Source organism: Varanus komodoensis, unplaced genomic scaffold (assembly GCF_004798865.1).
Source record: "Varanus komodoensis strain SLA01 unplaced genomic scaffold, ASM479886v1 scaffold5, whole genome shotgun sequence".
NCBI lineage: Eukaryota > Metazoa > Chordata > Lepidosauria > Squamata > Varanidae > Varanus > Varanus komodoensis.
The window spans coordinates 36444797-36465100 of record NW_025336087.1 but is presented as its reverse complement, the minus strand read 5'-3'; the positions used below and the strand labels follow the sequence as shown (position 1 = coordinate 36465100).

The 20304-nt window shown below is 38.7% G+C and overlaps 1 protein-coding gene across 2 annotated transcripts in view; it reads right to left on the bottom strand.

Moving 5' to 3' along the window:
• MEGF10 (multiple EGF like domains 10) overlaps positions 1 to 20304 on the bottom strand; it is a 74680-nt gene that overhangs the window by 19832 nt on the left and 34544 nt on the right. For both annotated transcript variants that reach the window (XM_044446408.1, XM_044446409.1), the window contains exons 8-12: positions 19568 to 19780; positions 13524 to 13698; positions 11770 to 11890; positions 9436 to 9599; positions 7507 to 7609 (exon numbers count right to left, since the gene is read on the bottom strand). In XM_044446408.1, coding sequence (XP_044302343.1) covers positions 7507 to 7609; positions 9436 to 9599; positions 11770 to 11890; positions 13524 to 13698; positions 19568 to 19780 — 776 coding nt within the window. The remainder of the gene's footprint in view (positions 1 to 7506; positions 7610 to 9435; positions 9600 to 11769; positions 11891 to 13523; positions 13699 to 19567; positions 19781 to 20304) is intronic.

Genomic DNA, 20304 nt, shown 5'->3' with positions numbered 1-20304 from the left:
AGCAGGCATCCACTTGGCTCTCAGACTTTATTGTGGCTCCAGTGCTTTCTGTTATCAATTGACTATTATAAGAGTTCAAGTAATGAATGACTCATCCAGAAGAATGACTTGCTGTGTAAGATATTTCATGCAAAATATGCTTCAGGTCCGCTTCCTATCGGATGTCCTGAAGGCAAATTTAACAAAATAGGCTTTGGGGTTTTGTACGAAAAATCTTTCTTAAGCACCCCAGACTGAATGTTTTGCGAGTCTGCAGAAGAACTGGGGCTGTCTGTCAACAGAGACAATTAATTACATTGTCTTTCCATAAAATGAGTGGCCTTGTCCACCTACTCTCTGGGGTGACTCTTGTTTGGGAAATATCTCTTCCTAGCTGGGAGAAAGGTGCAAATCTTTGCATTTCAAACCTTTCTACGGACTTAAGCCTGTCAGAGAAATAAACACAGAGCGTGCGATAGTGAAAAATGCCTCACAATGAAATTTGACAAGAACTCAACAACTAATTTTACACAGGATACTGAACAACCATAAAGGGACTGCTTTTCCTGAATGAATGCAAATTTGAATGGAATTTGAACTGACCGCCAAGAAACAAGAAAACCTTGTTATACCATCAACATCTTACAAGCCAATTTTTGTCTGCCTAGCTCACCACGTTTTCTGTAGCAAGACACAAAGTAACTTATTTTTCGACAGCTTGGAACAGTTTTCCTCGACTTGAAACCTAAACAAAGTCACCCACATTTGCATCTGAATGTGAGAGAGATGCACAGAGATCTCTGATTCGATGCCACTGAAAGTTGTGCGAAACCTGCACCTTAAAACTGAGCCCAGGCTGCTATCTAGCAAAACACAAAAATGGGTGCAGGCCTGCACGTGTCTGAAAAGGAAAAAACGGTTTTAGAGTAAATAGCTGGACAACAGGTTCAATAGGCTGCAGTAGAACCAAACAAGAACAAACTGGAGATGGTCTGAGAGATATTCATTTGTTGCTGTTTACCTGACTTCTCCAGGGAAGGCACACAGACAACACAGTCTTATGGCTGCTAAGATTTTCTGGATTCCCAGCTATGAGGTTGGAGAATCACTTTGAGCTTGCAGTTGGGGAGCTGCACTCAGGACCACCACCACCCGCCGCCCCGCATTGCAGCCACCTGCTTTTGCGTGTTTCGGCCTCCTTCTCTATCTTGTCTGAAGCACCAATTCTAGATAGCTGAAACCAGTCACCTAAGCTCTTTGCAAAGTGAGAGTCTCCTACAGGCAGCATTGCCCTCGGCACTCCTCCCTCTGTGTGTAGGATGCCTTTCATCCTCCGAGTTCAGAGCTTATGGGCATCCCCACAGAATTGCACCTTCAGAAATTAAAAGCAAATACGTCAAGTCCAAAATGTTCTGGGCCTCCAATGCAACATAATGCATTTTAAGTGGTTGTGGGTTAATGGCTGTTCTATGGACATGTGCCAGGCATGAGGCATTTCCACTTCCTGGAACAGTCTATGAATGTGACATTCATCGGCTGTTTCTGCGACAAACACTTGTGGTTGTTTAATTCCCAGTACTGGGTTCAGACATCACCCCATTCCACATTTATAAGTTTTTTCCAGGAAACCAGAAGCTGTTTGCGTGAGATAAGCACCCCACAATTTATGGGTTAATTGACCCACAGATTTCTGCTGGATGTTACCATTATATCCAAGCACAATTACTGTCTGTATTGCATGCACATGTATAGCAAAAGTTACAGCTTTCCAATGACTTCATGTTTTTACATATATATGAAATATAATGATTAATGTCTATCCCTGTAAAACAACATTTGTTAAAGGATTTGCAATACAGACAGACTTATACATGCTCAGATTTTGAATAACCAATGTCAGCAAACAGCTCTGCTTTACTTAGTGAATTATTTAAGACTAAGACAACAATAATGTGTCATGAACAGTATTTGCAAACAAGTCTTCTGAAACAATTTGAACAGAAAGAAATATGAATAATGTAACTGCATATAAACTTTGGCCTTTTACAATGTATCTTGTGAAACAAAAGAATTATTAATAAGTTTTTACATTAATTTCATTCTTGATAAGCAGATTGGTAAGGAAATGTTTTTGCCAGAAAAATGGACAAAGAACCCTTTGATGGCCTTTACGAGTTGCTAGGCAATAGCTCAATGGTCATGATAAACTTCAGCTAAGCAGCTCTGAAGAAATCCTCTTGCATTTAATGCTCAAAGAACTATGCCAAAAGCCTCACATCTAAATTAGCATTCTTGTAGCATCTCTAATTATGTGAATGAAGTAAATAATCCCTTGGATGGTATCATTTGTACTGTTACAACGTTGAAATACCCTGAAGTGCAGAAGATCTAGTCTTAGTACCAACCCAAACTATCAAGCACTGAGACCCAGCTCTGCATTCCACATTTTCTGTTGCAGATCCAGTCAGCTGTCCTAAAGACAGGTGCTAGAATGCATACCAATTGGTATAGAAAATACGAAAGCTGACAAAAACCATAATGCCTCATATTATAAAGGTGCAATATAGTCAGAGAGTCTTCTTCATATCCTGCAAATAAGTCACAGGCAATATACTATTTGATTATTTACTAACTTGAACAAATAAGTTGTGCATTGAAAATAAAATGCTATTGTTCCTGTCACTAGTTGATGCATCACAATTATATTGTCAGTGATATGTGGATTCTTTTCCTAAATCCCTATAGAATTGGCTTCATTTTGCCCTGACTCTTGCCATATTATTATTATTATTATTAGTAGTAGTAGTAGTAGTAGTAGTAGTAGCAGCAGCAGCAGCAGCAGCAGCAGCAGCAGCATTTATTGCATTTCTATACCACTCACAGTCAAAGCCCTCTGGGCAGTTTACAAAAGGTAAACCTCCAATTGTAAAACAAAATGTCTGTTGGCATCTTCAAGACTGAAACTTCTGGTGAGAGACACTATAGCCTATGAAGCTTATTTCATGAAATCTTTAGAGAGTGATATGAAAAGGAACTCAAAGGACGGAACATTCTGATCTCAGAGTCTCAGAACTGTCCACATACCTGCTGGGCTCCTGCTGGTGGGGCAGAATAAACAGCAGTGGCCAACTCTTCTCCCTTCTGTGGGCTTTTCTTTAACTCTAAAGAGCCCTTTCGGAGCTGGTCTAAATTCTGCTTCTAGTTGGCAGCACAGTTGGGAGCTGAGCAGGCTGTGGACCCTTCAGATCCATGGCTGCCGCCTCTCCACCCTTGCCACAGCTCTCATTATGGGATGGCAGTTACAGCCTCGTATAAGAAACCACTAAAGAAATTTTTATGGTGGCTGGGAGGAGATGGAAGTGCAGCTCCAAAATTAGAAAACTGCCTCCAAGGTCAGAAGGCAGTATAAGAGGTCAAAAGACACCACACACACACACACACACACACACACACACACACACACACACAAACACAAACACCAGTTAATGCTATGACTGCAGGGACATGTCCCCTGGACCAAAAGGTTGCTTTAAGGTACTGCAGGCGTCTGTTGTTTCTCCTGATGACAGGAGGAAGGGAGAGGAAGAGAGTCAGACTAATTCTGTGGGTTGGAATGGCATGGAATGGGCTGAGGAGAAAGGCCTAAACAGATGTAGTGAAAGATTAATGGGAAGCTGGTGTTAACTAGGAGCCATATATAAATACACACTTCATGTTTATTTAGATTTTGTCTGTGGAACACTTGTTTCCCAAGTGCATTTTCAGATGCACATTGCAATTCTGCTTCCCATTTTTACGATTATGTTGTTGGCAGCTGTAAAGAAAAGAGATACACTCCATTTTGCTTATGTCAGAGACTGAACCTCAACAAAACACCCTGTGAGTGACTGAAAAGCAGTAATCTATACAGAGCATGTGTTGTGCTTTGTCAAAAGTGATGTGTTAAAATGCTGGGTTACTTGCATGTGAGGATGAATAGGAGGCATCATTCAGCAGCTTGCTGCTCAGTATCTACTTCTGAGTCACTGGGGAGGCCAGATGCCCCTTATCAGATATCTCAACTAGGACTGCAGAGCAGAACTGTATTAATTCTACAATTAAAATCTTCACCAATGTCCAATATAGTGTAATGGTCAGTTCAATGCAATTAATATTCTGTATGCTAATTTAAAATAGACAGACTTAAGCCAGACACCAGTATTACAACCTGTTGACATGCTTCATAGAATACCGGTCATACTTCATAACTGTAGATCTAGTGTAAGTTTTGAAGTGCTTTTCGCACTTCTGTGCAACTGCATAGAAGTTATCAGTAGGTCCTGACATTTTACACAAAATGTCACGGCACAGCAAAGAAATACTGTGCTATGACCTGTAAAATGCTTCAAAACATTTTATAAAAATATGTGCTTTTTTCCCTTAACAGTATAATGGAAAAAGCTTGTCAGAGAGAGCTTAGATCTGCTGATTGTAGAGACATACTTTTAAGCATAGCATCAACATGACTGTTTTGATAAGAAATGAAACTGTTAACTGAATGCATAAACCTGCATTCCTGCTTTGGTTTACTAAGATTCTATGTGGTGTAGTAGTTAAGGGCTAGGGACAGGAGGAGTTAAATCAACCCTTACATGGATAGAATTCTGGAGTTGCCCAGATCCTGACAGGTCCTTTCTTATTCTAGGGTGTAATTAATTGAGCCCTAGAGATCTGAACTCATTTAAAGAAATCAGGTGCTCCTTGACCATCTGTTTAATCTCAAGCATCAATTATTCACCTTCGGTTTTTACTTTATTTCTACCAGGGGCTTCATAGACCTGCTTTTGGGAAAAGACTGAACCAAAGTAGAAATTGAACACTTTTCTTTGTTGGGGATTACATGAAGAGAGCCAGCTGGAGCCGGGGGTCAGACTAGATGGCCCAGGTCATACCTTCTGACTCACTTTTTTCTATGTTCCTTACTCTTGGTTAGATTCACACCAAGTCTTCCAACCCTTGTATTCGAGCCTATATGCTTTACTGCCTCTTAACTCCTTAAATCAGAGTTGGATGGGATTTGTTTGGTGAGAGAAATGTTTGAGAACTATAGCAAGAATCTTCTCTGAAACTCCCTGTAGTTATTGCAAATGAACAACATCCTGAAACTCCGTGAACTGAATTATTTATTTACATTGCCTTTCTTCTATCAAGCAGAGCTTATAATGGTGGTTTAGTCTCCCATGCAGGCATGAAGCAGACTCAGACCTACTTCATAGAAGCCAGAGCAGAACTATTTCTAGATTAACCACTCTCACCAATTTCCAAAGGTAATTCTGAAAGAATTTTCAATATAGTCTTTTATAAATTTATAAATACCTCATGCATCAACCCGATATTGATAAAATAATCAGTATTAGCTACTACTCTCAAATGAGGATTTGCTGGATTTTATATGGAGCATGATCCTAGGAGATGGACAGAGTATATGATAATACATAAAGAAGATCTGGTAAGCTGCCTGCAAAGGCCCAGGAGGAATAGTAATTCTAATTTCAGGAATGAGACTGGGAAATATCTGAACAGATTGAGTAAATTATCATAATATATTCCACTGGCTTTAATATTAAGGTTGGAGAAGATTTACTTTGGCCTTCAAAGTCTACTGACAACACTGTCAGATAGGACTAGGCTATGTATATCATTCTGATTACATGTATATAGCAGCTCTAACAATATGTACATATATTCTAAATAAACAAATAATTAATCCTATTCAAATCCAGTATTTAAAAAGGAAAAAATGTGACAGTGCTGTCTAGACATACTACATAACATGAACAATATAGCTTCCTGGTATGGGTGTCTGAAAAAAATCCCCACCCACATACAAGTGGTACTATTTTCAGCCAAAATATACCCACTGGTATTTATGAATGTGAACTATGGAACAAGATAATATTTAAGGATTGGTTTTAAAATAGTTAGATCATAGATTTGCCATTTTATAATGATATTTAGAGTATGGAATTCGTTGGGTAACTGTAGCAAGCATATTTACTAAATTAAAAAAGCAAGAAGCAGTAACACATGTGCAGGAATGAATGCAATGCAGCATTCAAAATATTCAGTTGACAAATAAATAGGGAGTGTATTTTCAAAAACAGCTTCTACATGTATTTGCAAATTGAAAAATAATTGCAAAGATTAACTTACAATAATAGTATTCCCTCCTGCTAATACCAATCAGTGCAACTTTAATAATGTATCTGATAGATACTCAGGCTCGGGAATCAAGATATATCTTTTTAGCAAAGCAAAATTCAGTATTAAGTAATACATATTTAAGTACCTACATATGAGATAATTTGGTAGAGCTTTGGTCTTGAGCAAATTTCTTAGGGAGACCCTCATGAAATCATGGATACAAACTTCAAGGTATATTTAGGATTGTGAATCAAGAAATATAGTTCAGAGACAGCACTAAAGAAATGGCTAGAAATGAGAGAATAGAACTAGAACAGTGGCTTTTGGGATACCATAATGACTGTTTAAGCAAGATAAGTTCTTTTATTTCTTCCCAAATTGCTGAGCCCTTCTAGTTTGCTCATTAACTCCAGGGATAAGTCTACCAAAATGCAATCAGGCAAAATTTTCAAACCACAGCAATCAAAGTAGTTAGAACTTCCAGGCAAAATGTCTGTTCTAATCTTCAGGACCCCAAAAATGAATTTGTAGTACAACAACAACAACAACAACAACAACCCATGGTTACTGTTTGACTCTTAAGAAAATAGAAGCAAAAATCTTTGGCCAATGCAGAATGTAGCAGAATACAAATGACCTTCCTACCAACTGGTATGAATGTATATTCTCATGTGTCACTAATTTAGAAGCATTGGGAGCAAATTTTCTCATGTCATGGATGCCTGTTAAACATTACACAGGTACAGCGGGAAGAACTTTTCTGTGGATTTGCACATACTACTTGCATGACATCAAAGGCCTACGACTACGCGTGCCGGTCCGATTGTTTGAATACTGGTATTTCCAGATCCCAGTTTCATGAAAATGGTCTATGCAATCAAGCCCATCCATATGGCTGCACACCTTTATACACCAAGGGATTATCCCATAGAAGCATATTTCCCATTGAACTAGTACAAGATGGGCGTCATTATTTCGAAAAGGAAAAAGAAACATGTGGTTTTCTTAAAGGAATGTAATGCTGTTCCAGTGGTTTGTAGAAAATCATTCCTTCCTGGATGCCTTATGACACTGAAAGGGCTGTTATTGCACCTAAAGATCCTATTTTCTTGGTAAATGGAGATTTTAGGCTTGGTAAATGGAGATTTTAATCAGAAAATTCTACCTCATTGCCTGTAGTTTTTCCCCACCCCCACCCCTAGTAAAAGCAGCCGGGTTAAGCACACATGATTGACAGTATATGTAATTCTGTCTTATATTGATTACTTGTTATTTCTCCATACGCTTCAGGTAATCCAGGTCTATTTACAGCAGTATTTATTGGCTTACAGGTTCCAAATTTACCTGACCATCCTGGGAGGCAGCGGCAGTAGCCAGTAGTTGGGTGACAGCCATCTGCATGGCTGCAGTCACAGCGCTCTGCACAGTCCAACCCGTATGTGCCATCCTGCCAGCAAGCAAGAAATGAAGGGAAATCACACAGCGAAGTGATTTTAGTTGAGCTAACACACAAGTGGCTCAAAGCCTCACATTTCAGCACATGCTTGATGGGGCAGAGTACCTTTGATCGCTGAGAACAACAGCAGAACGTGTTTGTTTGATTAAGGGCTCGAGGTTATTGTCCTTGTGGTGGATGCTTATAAGCTTCCAAAGTCAAAGGCTTGCACGCATCCAATGCAAGATGCAAAGTGCCGCAGCGACCATCTCCAGGACTGCCATACCTCACCTATTCCATTTTCTCTAGATGACCATTTTTAGGTCATGCAGCTTGGACTCCAATGTATCCTGTGGCCACCCAATCAACATGGAGAAACCATAAGCTTGCAACTGAAATGAATACATCTATGACACAAACTTATATGCACACATCATTTAAAAAAACCTAAAGAATGGAATTGATGAGAACAATCACCAGCCAGGAACTGTATATTCACTTACACAATGCAAGAGAACATCAGATAGCTATCCTGTGTCTCTTCAGTACTGAATTCCAGAAGTGGTTTAATTTGCACTGAAGCGCCACTACATATTTGAGCAAACTGCCTTTTTGTGAGGTACGAGTTTAAATGAAACTGGTATGACCCAATTGGAGAACAACTGAACCCTCTACCGATGTCCATTGGTCCTGAGTTGAAACAGAGGTGGTATGATGGAATATTGACTCCACAAAAGCTGATTGGAGCAACTATAGATGACTGGAGCAGCTATAATAGCTGCTGGGAAACACCTAGAGAATTCACCTGAGGGGGGCTGGCTTGAGGAAAGTTGTCAGAAGAGCAGCCACAAGACCTGGAACCAATCTGGCAGCTGAAAGCATGAGAAGGAAGAACTGGTGTGCTAGTGAGTGACTTTTAGAGGAAAAAGCTGACACCTGAGGTCGACTGCTGCTGCTGCTGCTAGTCTGAAGGCTGGACCAAATTAAAAATTTTAGGGAAAGCCTAGTGAACAGTCTTAAAGGTGCCAGGAAGAAGTCAAGCCCTTATTGCTAGGACTGTAGGTCCTAGGGATCTTGATAGGGAATTGGTTCAGTTTGGGTTAGGGTTTGAGGTAGGAACTAATTTCTATGGCTGCAGGAAACTTGGAGGCAGAAAAAAATGGAGATGGAGTGATTCTGTAAAGTAAATAACAGTCTTGAGTTTACAAGAGCTCAGCAAGATTGTCAAGAACAGGACTTATTAGGGGACACTCATTCATGGGACTGCCATAAGTCAGAGATGAGTTGACAGCATGTAAGAACAACAGGAAAACAGTGTGTGTGAATCTGTGTGCACACGTGTGCACGTGCATAGGTCTACATTCTAGATCTGGACATGATCACACTAACAGGAGAATCCAAACTGCTGTTCAAAACCAAATTCATTTCCTGCTATTTTAAACTTATACCTATATGTGTATTGCACAGCATAAGGATTAGCCATCCAGCTCTATCCTTCTTTTCTAAAGCAGAACAACATGGCATATGAATAAAGAATAACAGTCTTCTGTTTATCTCTGTAATCCATTTTAACATAGAAGAGAATAGATTAAAGGAATCATTTTCTGCGAATGCAATCTGATGTGAGAATAAAAAATTCTCCCATACACATTCTGGTAAAAGTAAATTGAAGGCAAGCAAAGTATACACTTTAAACTTACTGTATTCATTAAGATATCAGTGATAAAATGTGTACCAAGTTTTATTAAAATAATATAATATCTTAAATTCAACAAACATTTTCATGTGTGTTACTGTTGTGACTCCCAGAGCCCATCTTGTGGATTCTTTTTAATTACCGGACAAGGCTGTTCACATTTTTCTTCTCTCCATCCTGGTGCACAGGTGCAAGTTCCATCCAGCGTATTACAGGCCCCGCCATTAAGACATTGGCATGTTAAATTACAACCAAGACCCCAAGTCCCACTAGGGCAGTTGATAGAGCAGTCCACTCCATGCCAGCCTGACACAATAAAGACAAAACGCCTCTTTTCAGTACAGTTCTGACTTTGAAATCCACTGAATGAAAAACAGTGCAGTCCCAATGTCCACACAAACACCATTCACTCTCAGTGATGACCTGCAGACTGGTCCAGAGTCACTCTCCACCACATCATTTTCAGGACTACTCTCATAGGAGAACCTTTTACTACCCAAATAAGATTGGGCTAACTGGATGCCACTTAGTATTATGCCAAAACATCTCTCTCTCTCTCTCTCTTTTTCCCTTATCATGTTCATTCAATTTGATAGAAAAGGAAAAAAAGATTTTTCAACAAGATTTAGAGTGCAAATTGCCTCAGGCACTCTGGATGATGGCTTTAACTGAGAAGGTCAAGAGGTGTATGACCCAACTGATTCTCGTGGATCACTTGGCAGCTTCTGATGGCATCAGTGGTAATATTCCTCTGGATAGAGTGTCTCAGCTGGGCCTTGGTGGGATTGTGCTGCTGTGGTTCTCTTTTCACTTACTGTAGGTGGCCAATCAAAAGATGCTGGTGATAACTTTTGTTCTGCATGTTGAAAACTACACTAAGGAGTTCTACAGGAGTTCTGTTTATCTCTATCTGAAACTATCAGGAATGGTTATCTAGAGATACAGACTGGGATGCAGGTGACACCAAGTGACACTTTACACCAAGGTGACACTTGGGATGCAGGTGACACTTGTCTCCTTTTCATCAAATCCAGGTGAGACAGTGGATACTCTGAATCAATGCATGAATTAAGTAAAATTAGAGTCTGAACTACTGACTTCTAGTAAGCTCTTGTTTGATTCATACATGACACAGCTTTTCAAAACAGTCCAAAAAATTCAACTCCAAACTAACCATAACCCTGTATTGGTCCAGTTCAGTTCAGATTTATTTTTGTATATTGTCATCACACCATCACAAAACAGAAATTCAACAAAGGATACTAAAATACATTAACCCATATTATATAGAATAAATGTCACATTTTGGGTTTCTACTTAAATAACTAAAATCACAGAAACCCATACAAAATGGTTAATTTAACATTGAATCTCCCTAACAAGGCCTATCATTCTTGTTTAAGAATGCAAAATATGCAGTCTTTGTCATGCCCCCACTGGGCAATTCCTCCTTGGAAGAAGACTAAGAGCCCCTACCAGCCATTGGGGCTAAGGACCCTAGGATCAGACATTCTGGAGGAGAGGTTTCAGAGGTGGAAAAAACTCCCCAGTTCCTGCCTGAGACATGCCGGTTTCCAGGAGTCCAGCAAGAGAGCAAGAGCTCAAATCTTTAAGTGCCATGATCCCAGTCTGGTTTGGGGACATGCATGCTTGTAAGGAAAACAGTTATGCATAACTCCGCCATACACAGGTGAACATTTAGTTTGCTCTAACAGCAGTTCTTCAGCACTTCAGGGAAGATTTTTTTCCAGCCCTTTCTGGAAATGCCAAGATTGAACCACTATGCTGTGGTGGTCCACAAATATCAAAGAGAAGTTGGTTAAAAGTGTTGCTTGTTAGCATTTTTGATGCATAGAAGTATAGGAAATGCACCGGAGATATCCCTTAAAGTTGGGGAAAAAATCTTAGCTGAACAATCTGAAATAAAAGTTATGGAATTCTAAATTTATACTTTGCTTAAAGCACTTAATGGATCTAATCAATACATATTCAATATACATGCATGCTGAAGGATGCCAGTACGCATTCCTTTGTATAGCCTAGTTCTAATTATAGTTATTATCTTATGTATCTGTTCCATTTGTTTATTGTTGGTTTGCACATGTAAATAAATAGTCTGAGATCAAGATAGGAATCAGATTCCTATTACGCATTTGATTCCTGTATTTTAATTCTGCCCCCTTTTCTAGACATAGGCCTTGGTATATGTAACATATTTCAGAATAATAAGAACCAGGTTGTTTGGTTTTTGAGAAGAGCTTAGTTACAAGAATGGTGCTCAGAAGTGGAAAATTTGTATGTTCGCTTAATACCTCTACAAACACATTAGCAGGGGCCTATAAGTGTTGTGTCCTTAATGTTTAACTAATGATGAGTGTAAATCAAGATACCCATCTTCCTTGTTTCAGTAGTCCATTCTAAGTTTTTAAAATCTTTCATTTGAATTCTCTAAAAAGAGATAAATTATTCATCTTACCTGCTTTGCAGGTACAAGAACCGTCCACTGGGGAACAGATGGCCTCATTTTTACAGTTGCATGTAGATGAACATTTTACTCCGTATGTTCCAGGAGGGCAAGGAATAGAACAGTCATAACCCTAAAACATGTTTGACAAAGCATAAGGAAGTAAGACAAGGAACTTCATTCACACTTTCTTTAAAAATGACTTAAAGGGGAGTATTTGAACAGGCAATTGCCATTATTTAAATTTAGAGCAGAGCATACATCTAAGGGCTGTTTTGTATGCTACTTTTCCCCACATGTCTGTGCAGGTGTTATACCACTGGCCACTTATGCCCAGGGTATTCATGGCAAAAAACACAATCCTCTCCTGTATATACCTGCTTTCTTAGATAGAGTATATTTTACCAATCTGAAAATAGTCTAACAAAGTCCTTTAGGATATTTTAGATTTCAATAGCCCACGCTGGAATTGTGCAAATATTGTAAGGAATACATTTAACAGGCTCTTCTGTAGAATCCATCTGAATATGCAAAATCTGTCCCTTTATTCCCTAAGAGTTTACTGCCACACTGCCATTGACATTTATAGAAATACTGTTGACTTTCTCAGATACTCTTGATTTTAGGAACTGCATGTTGCTTGATGCACAACACAGCATGATGCAAATCCAAATATAGGTGCTGTTGATTGCTTTCAGCAGGAGGCATATATGAAAGGAGGTCCCTGTCCTTATGCCTTTAAGCCCAAAGGGCTGATCAGCCTGCTGGGGGAACACAATTTGAGCAGCAGCTGACATATTTTGATGAGGGCACCTGTGGGCCACAATGTGACCCATGGGCTGTCCATATGTGCTTTATTTATAGTGCATATTATGCAAAACCATCACTTAAATCCTTGTACTAGAAGTGTATTTGCTGTTCCAACAGTTCCTTATGCTTTTTCTCCACTGTACTAATTTTAACCCCGGGGCCTGGTCCAACCAAGACATTTGAGGATACTTAGGAAGAAACAAAACCACTTGCATCAAAGATGATATACAGTTTATTGAATTCAGTGATGAGATACGGAAACAGAATGTGAACAAGCAAGAGACAGCTTATACTCCTTTTCGCTACAGCTGTACTATTAATCTGAAGTGACCAAGGATGGTCTATGGGTCTCCAAAGTTGCATGGGTGAACAGCATGTTAATTCTACTCAAGCCAAGAATCAACGATGACATTTCTTGCCATTGATTTTATAAAGCTACTTGCTTCAACTGTTTCAGAGGCATCAACCCTACTACCTGGTGGGGTGGGGACAAAGCAGCTTTAGTGAAGGAATCATTTTCATTCTTACCACAAACGCTGGCCTTATCTTTAGAAAGACTGGATAAGGCAAGCTCCAAGGCTGTCTCTCGTGTTCTTCCTAACAAGCTGAGGCCCCTAAGGCTTTGGTGTAGCTCCAAGAAACTATCCTGGCTTTGGGATACTGAGAAAGTTCCCTAGACTATTTGTTGACCCTCACAATTCTTCTTGTAGCCCCAGTATAATTTAGTAATCATTTATTTCATTTGTGGGTTCCTGTTCTTCTTATTCTCATACACAGGAAAATTATTCTAGCAAATCCACTTATTAAATTCAGTAATCTGTAGATATGAACATAAAACTATTTGGTTTTAATTGACCTGACTTTTTAAATGTTCAGTTCATTGTCTCAGTTATCACTGAAAAGCTGACTCTGTGTCCAAAGGCCTAATAAAGCCAATCTGGACTGGAATGATTTACCTTAAATCCTGGGGCACAAATGCATTTCCCAGTCACACTATCACAGTCGGCGCCATTTTGGCAACTGCAGATCTGTTGACAAGATTCACCATAGAACCCTGGGGAACACGTCTCATTACAGTAGAGTCCAGACCAGCCAGGCTTGCAGGAGCATTCTCCAGACATTGGGTGACAGCTGCCACAAAGGGATGAAAGGAAGAAAACACTTGGAGCTAAATAGGACACCAAGAATCCTCCACGCAACAGCATTCTGTCAGAGTCGCATTGTGAAAGTATTTCACACAGAGGGCTTCTTCTGAAATGCATGCAAGCCCTAATATGACACCATTTCATGACAGCAATATCTAGACACTCTATTTTATGCCTTAAGTGAATTAGAACGTGTGTGAATGTGGCTGAAATTAACTGTTGAAATAGAGTGTGGCAGAAGTACAAATAAGCATTATACCATTGTTTTGAATCATGTAACAAACCTCAGCACTGTATGAATGGTTCATAATGAAGTAACTGTTCATGACAAGAATAATTTGACTGCCATTGAGACCTAGGTCATAATTTGCATTTTTACTTGATAGGGAGACCATACAGAAATGCAGTACTGCTTTATGGTATGCGAACTGACATAACACCTCGGCCCAAATTGGACATGTAGATAAATATGCCTTTGCATTTAGGAATTTTTCCTCACAACTGCTGCAGGGTAGAAAAGTGTTAAATACCACTTTCCATGCTCACTGCAATCTCCATAATTTTCAGCCTCCAAAACTGATTCTAGTTGTTCTTTTTAAAAAGCCTTTTTACAAGGACACATTTAACTCCCGGGTAGTTTTTTTCCTGAGTGAGAAACCTTTAATCTCTTCATTCAGAGTAGGGCTTTAGTTTGTGACTTTTTTCTTTCATGACAGTGATGCCAAATCACTTTTGCGGGGTAAAGGTCAGGAGCACTCTCGCGACCTTGGAACATGTGGACGGCCTGTAGTTTCCATACCTGGAGACACCAGCTGTCTCTACCTGCAAACAGCAGCTTCATTCAGTGCCCAGGCACACAGCTGTTAGCTTGTAACAAATGGACACCATCAGCTGTGCTAAGATATATGTGCCTGGAAGTGGACACAAAGGCTACTCTGTCGTGCTCTGGCAAACAAAGCACTTAGCTTAGCGCTCACCAAAGGGATGCCTTAATATCCAGATCAATTATGTTTACAATAGACAGCCTGTTTAAAGATGGGCTCTGATCATGGATTGAAGTAATATTCCCTAAGGCATTCTGAAAGAAAAAAATGTACCCACGTCCAGACACATTAAATGAAGAATGGCAGGAGGTTGCCTTCCTTCAGTGATTTAAAAGGAATGTCTCTGGTCAAGATTCCTTGTCAGAGCAGTTCCTTACTGTTTCCTGTTCTTTATCACTATTAATAAAATATGGTCAGCCCTCCCCATTCCCCCACAAAACCCAAAGTAAAATAAATAATGTACATGCACATGTAAAGCATGCTTTCAAATCAGTCCATATATACAGGAAGCAAGAACTGATTGGAAAATGACTGATACATTCTTGTTACATATTTCTGAAATAGTTTAGAAGTTGATGTTTTATTTTGTTACCTAAAATGATCTGAATAATCAGGGCTTAATCTGATATTTTAATAATCATAATCTTAATAATTGTACTAACAGGATTAAAATGTGCACTTTTACATTCCTATACTTATATTATTCTGATCATTTTATAGACTTATTGCACAATAATAAATCAGTGCACTAAGATATTTCTTACGGAAATCACAGACATCATTGCACAAATAAAGTCTCCTCCCTATTAATACAATTATCTTTAGGGAATTAGCTGCTTGCTTATTTTCTCTCTCTCTCTCTCTCTTTGAGAGCAGATAGAACATATGTACAGTGGCATAAAAGTCAAACTGATTGATATTCTGCCAGGGATATTCCCCTATTCCTGGCCATATTAGGAATTAGGAAGTCTGAGTTGCACATATATTGACTGACAGCAAAATTAGTATTCCATAATTTGTAACTGCAGTTGGGAACCAGAAACACTTTAGAAGCTTATTATAGTTCTTGTTTGGTTAGTTTAATTGGCAATGCTTAGGTAACAAAGATATTAAAGCACTGAAATTACAAAACTGATTAACCATCTGAAACCAAACAAAGCTCCTGAATACAATTTCATTTCAGCGGAGGTTATTCAAAACAATTTAGATTGGTGGGTACCTGTTTTGGCTTCTTTATTCATGTATATTGACATACTAAGGTTCCCAAGGATTGGGGGCTAGCCTTGGTGATTCCAGTCTATAAAAAAGGAGGGAGAGATCTACCCGCCAATTACAGCCCTATTAGCCTCCTTAGTACAGTTAGCAAACTTTACGCTAGATACGTGTATTATAAGCTTCAGAACTGGGTTATACCTGAGAATATTTTGGCTGATGAGCTGGCAGGTTTTAGGGAAGGCCGCTCAATCATTGACCATGCACTAACACTTCAACATCAAGTTGAGAAACATTCTTCTGGAGCAGCTCTTCACTCTGTGCAGCTTTCATGGACCTTAGATGTGGTTTTGACCTCATCTCCAGATCCAAACTCTGTAAGAAACTGAACTCTTCTTCAATTGATTAAGATTACTTGTGCTTATATATAAATTATATGAGAATTCTTGGGTGAAGTTATGTTGCAAAGCCCAAGGACACTGCACTAAAGAAATTCCAGTTAAGAAGGGAATGAGACAAGGATGTATAGTAGTCCCTCTGCTTTTTATATATATATTTCCTTATTGATAAAATCAACAGCCCTTCTCTTCATCTGCAAAAATTGGAAAATAGACACATCTCTGCTCTTCTGTACGCAGTTGATGCTGTGCTACTTTCTCAAGCACAGATTGGCCTGAGCTGGATGTACTAGCTGAGCATTGCCAGCAAGATGGTTTAGAAATTAATTACTCTAAAACCAAAGTTGTGGTTTTTGCCAAGCGCCCCAAGATGCATGTTTGGTGGCTTAATAACCATCTAATTGAGCAAGTTAAATCCTTCAAATATTTGGAGATTGTCTTTCGTGTTATGGGTAACTGTAAATCTCATGCCAACTACGTCATCTTAAATGCACAAAAAACAGTGTTGGCCTTACAAACTTTTTACTTCTCCAAAGGCTCATGGTATATACCCACAGCAGCTAAAGTCTTCTCAGCTAAGATTCAAGCCCAGCTCCTGTTAGGAGCTCAGTTGGGACCCTACAGATGTTTTCATCCCTTGGAAAGAGTTCAGTCTAAGTTCCTGAGGACCATCTTTCAAGCACCCCACTGTATTTTGAATATGGTCCTTCAACATGAAGCTGGTCTTCTTAAAATCACAACTTAAGCCTGGATTTACATCTTTTCTTACTGTTTCAAGTTCTTCTTCCTTCCAGCTAGTTTGGTCTCTTTAATTATGACCAACAGCTTTCAGAACTCCTGGAGTCAGGCAATACAGGCCAAACTGCAATTATATGGTTATTCATGGCCTGCTATCTCCTAGATGGACTATGAACAGGCATTAGCAGAACTGAAACGGTGGGCCATTGATCTAGGACTACAAGCAGATTATCCAATTCTACCCAAAAACACCTTCCTGAACCATTCTGCACATCTTCTTCAACCAGCTAGATAGCTCAGTAGCATAACAACCCCCAAATTCAGAAGAGCTTTATCTCTAGCTAGATTCAATGCCCTCCCAACAACTGTTACTGAGGGGAGATATCAAAAACTACTCCTTGAGCAGAGCCAGCGCCCATGTGGGGGAGAAATAATTGAATCACTTATTATTCAATTATTAAGGTCATATGTTATTCTTTACTGTCCTCTCTATACAGATGCTCACCAGGAACTCTTATTCCCACTTTATTTTCTAAATATCCTGGTCACTACTATTCTTTTTATCTTAAGTTACTTTTATCCAATCAATCTGATTTTGTCTCCTTGACTATGCCCAAATACTGTTTGATATATTGTACAGTGCATGGTAGAAGTAACCCTAAATGTTTTTAGGTTCTACCAGAATGCTTTTATTTTCCTTATCTTTATTACTGTAATTTTAGAAGTACTGTATTTTTCTTATTTTAACTAATTGTAACTTTCTGTTTTATTTATTGGCTGGTCAATAACCAAATAAAGAATTGATTGATTGAAAAATATTAAAGAATGCTATGCATACTTATCTCTTTTATATTTTGCATCATGGACATCAGATTAGCATTTAAACCTGCAATGACTCAAATGGAACACCATCTATCCAACAGTAAGTTATGCAGAGAAGTCAGACTTGCTAATTGCCTATTGCCTCAACAGAAGGGGCAAAGTTAGTATCCTATTTAAAAACCCAAGAACTATCTAGATAATCTAGATAGTTTTAAACCACTGATGTGTTTCTGCAACTGGGACCACAGCACATTCATAGAGAATATTTTTATGAGCTTGTATGCCTATAGTTGGAAAACAATGAAGGAATAATATGTATATCACATTAATACACATGATCATGCACAGCTGATGTACAGATAGCTACTCTTGATTCACAAAGGAGAGCTATGTGAATATATTTTAGATATGTCTAGCCATGTGTTAAACGTTTAGTTTCTTTCTTTGGAAGTACCAACTCAAGAGTTTTCTCTTCTGAACTAAATTGTAAAATGAACAAACAGATGCTCCCACGCCTACATATTTTCTATGTCCACTCAATTTGTCACAGAATGGGAGAAATGTCAAAAACATATTCCAAAGTAGTCATATGCTTCTGTTTACATCTAACCACTTTTAGTTTGACTCAACCATAGGCTGCCTTCCAGTAATCTAAATGAAGGAACAGCTGTGTTTAACATGAATCAAGGGTAATCCTTGAAATATCAGAAATGCTATACAGTGCTGTGCTGTACAGTCTTGTCAATGTAATGTGTTTACACAAATCATTGTTAATTTTGAGAGATTAATAACTCCTCCAAACAACTTTTAATAAAAAACAAGATTGGTGGAATGTTCCAGCCCAGAAGTCACTTACCGTTCTCCCTTCGCCTACAACATTTTTCAACAACACATTTATTTATTAAATTTGTATAAAAGCTGCCTGTTATCATAATGCTCTCTGGACAACCATTACAATAAAATATTGATAATAACATTAATGGAAAACACATGGAAAATGGAGCTGGCCCCAAAGCAATTACTGAACACAGCAAGCAATCAGAACTTTTACATATTCAGTCCTTGCTGATAATGATGCCTCAGAATGGTAACAATACTTCTATTAAAGTTTCTCTAGCACTTGGTGCTACAGCAACCATTTTAAATAAAAGCTTCTTGATTAAATGGAACCATTAATTCTGATAAAATAATGCATAGTCCTATTTAAGAAGAATAAATAAAATTTTTGAGCATTTGTCAGAGCACTCTAACTGAAAAGTGTTCATACAGTATAGCTTAAATACAGGTTGTGATCTTGCAAGACCTGCTGTGCTCATGTACAGTTTTTTGCACAAGGTGATTTTCTTTTCTTCTTGAAACAACAATCATCAGAGATGTGTAATGAAACTGTTCAATGTATGTTCAGTGAAAATCTAAATCAACTACTTATATAAATGTAAGTATTGCTTGCATTTGGGGAAGCCTGAATCACTCATTTCAAATCTGTACAAGGCAACTGATATTAATGAAATGAAATGTGGTTTCCACTCTTGTGTGCATTTCTATTCTTCTGTAGAAATATACATTTTATGTACACTTCTTTTGTGAATATGAAATCTAATTCTGCAATCTAAAGCTCCTTGCACTACTAGGAATGCACTGCAAAATCAAAATCTTTTCAAGAACTGATAGAAATTAGGCCAGAACTAAAAGCCCTCCAGACTTGTGAGCAGCAGCTACTACAACTGACATCTTTAGACATCTAGATACTGCTTCCTGTTTTTGTTCATCTTCAGTCTTATTACATGGCTTACCAAAATTGATCCAAAGACTGCTGGTGAAACAGTTCGTAACAGGAAAGTGAAAAGTTATAGAAGGTTACCTGCGAGTGTTTGGCAAATGACAAGGACATCTTCTGTCACATTTGATACCATAGACACCTTCAGTGCACAGCCTTGTTTCACAGTGTTCTCCTGTATATCCTGGCTCACAAAGACATGCACCACTAATGTGGTAGCACTTTCCACCATTCATGCACTGGCAGGTCTCTGCACATGCTACTCCAAAAGTCCCCACTGGACATTCATCCTGACACCTAGTGAGAGAATCGGGAAGAAAAATACGAAATCATGACCCTACTGCTTCACCTTATGCTGCCAGAACTGCAGCCAGAACATGATTATACAACAGATTAGGCTGTGGTCCTGATGATGTTTGAAAACTATTAACATAATTATTTAGAGCATTAGTATCCTGCCTTTTCTTCTTGTGGTAGCTTACTAAAATACTAACTTGAACAACCTATGATTCTTCCATTTGTTATTGCGACATTAGAATCTGGATATCCTGGCTTGTTTAGAGTTAAGCAACCCAAAACTTAAACCCATACTTTGTTATTGTTGATTACCCTTAAACAACCCAGTGTGCCCAGCTGCAGATGTCATTCCAACACAGTACTAACAGAATGACTGTAGGTTAATTGAAAGAAGTGGTAGCAAGCATGGAGAAGAGGGTATCCTTGCTACCACTAGATTTCAGCAATTTGTGCATTTTTTAAAAACCTCACCATATTAATTATTATTAATATTATGTGCTAATCAAAATAAATCTAGGTGCAAA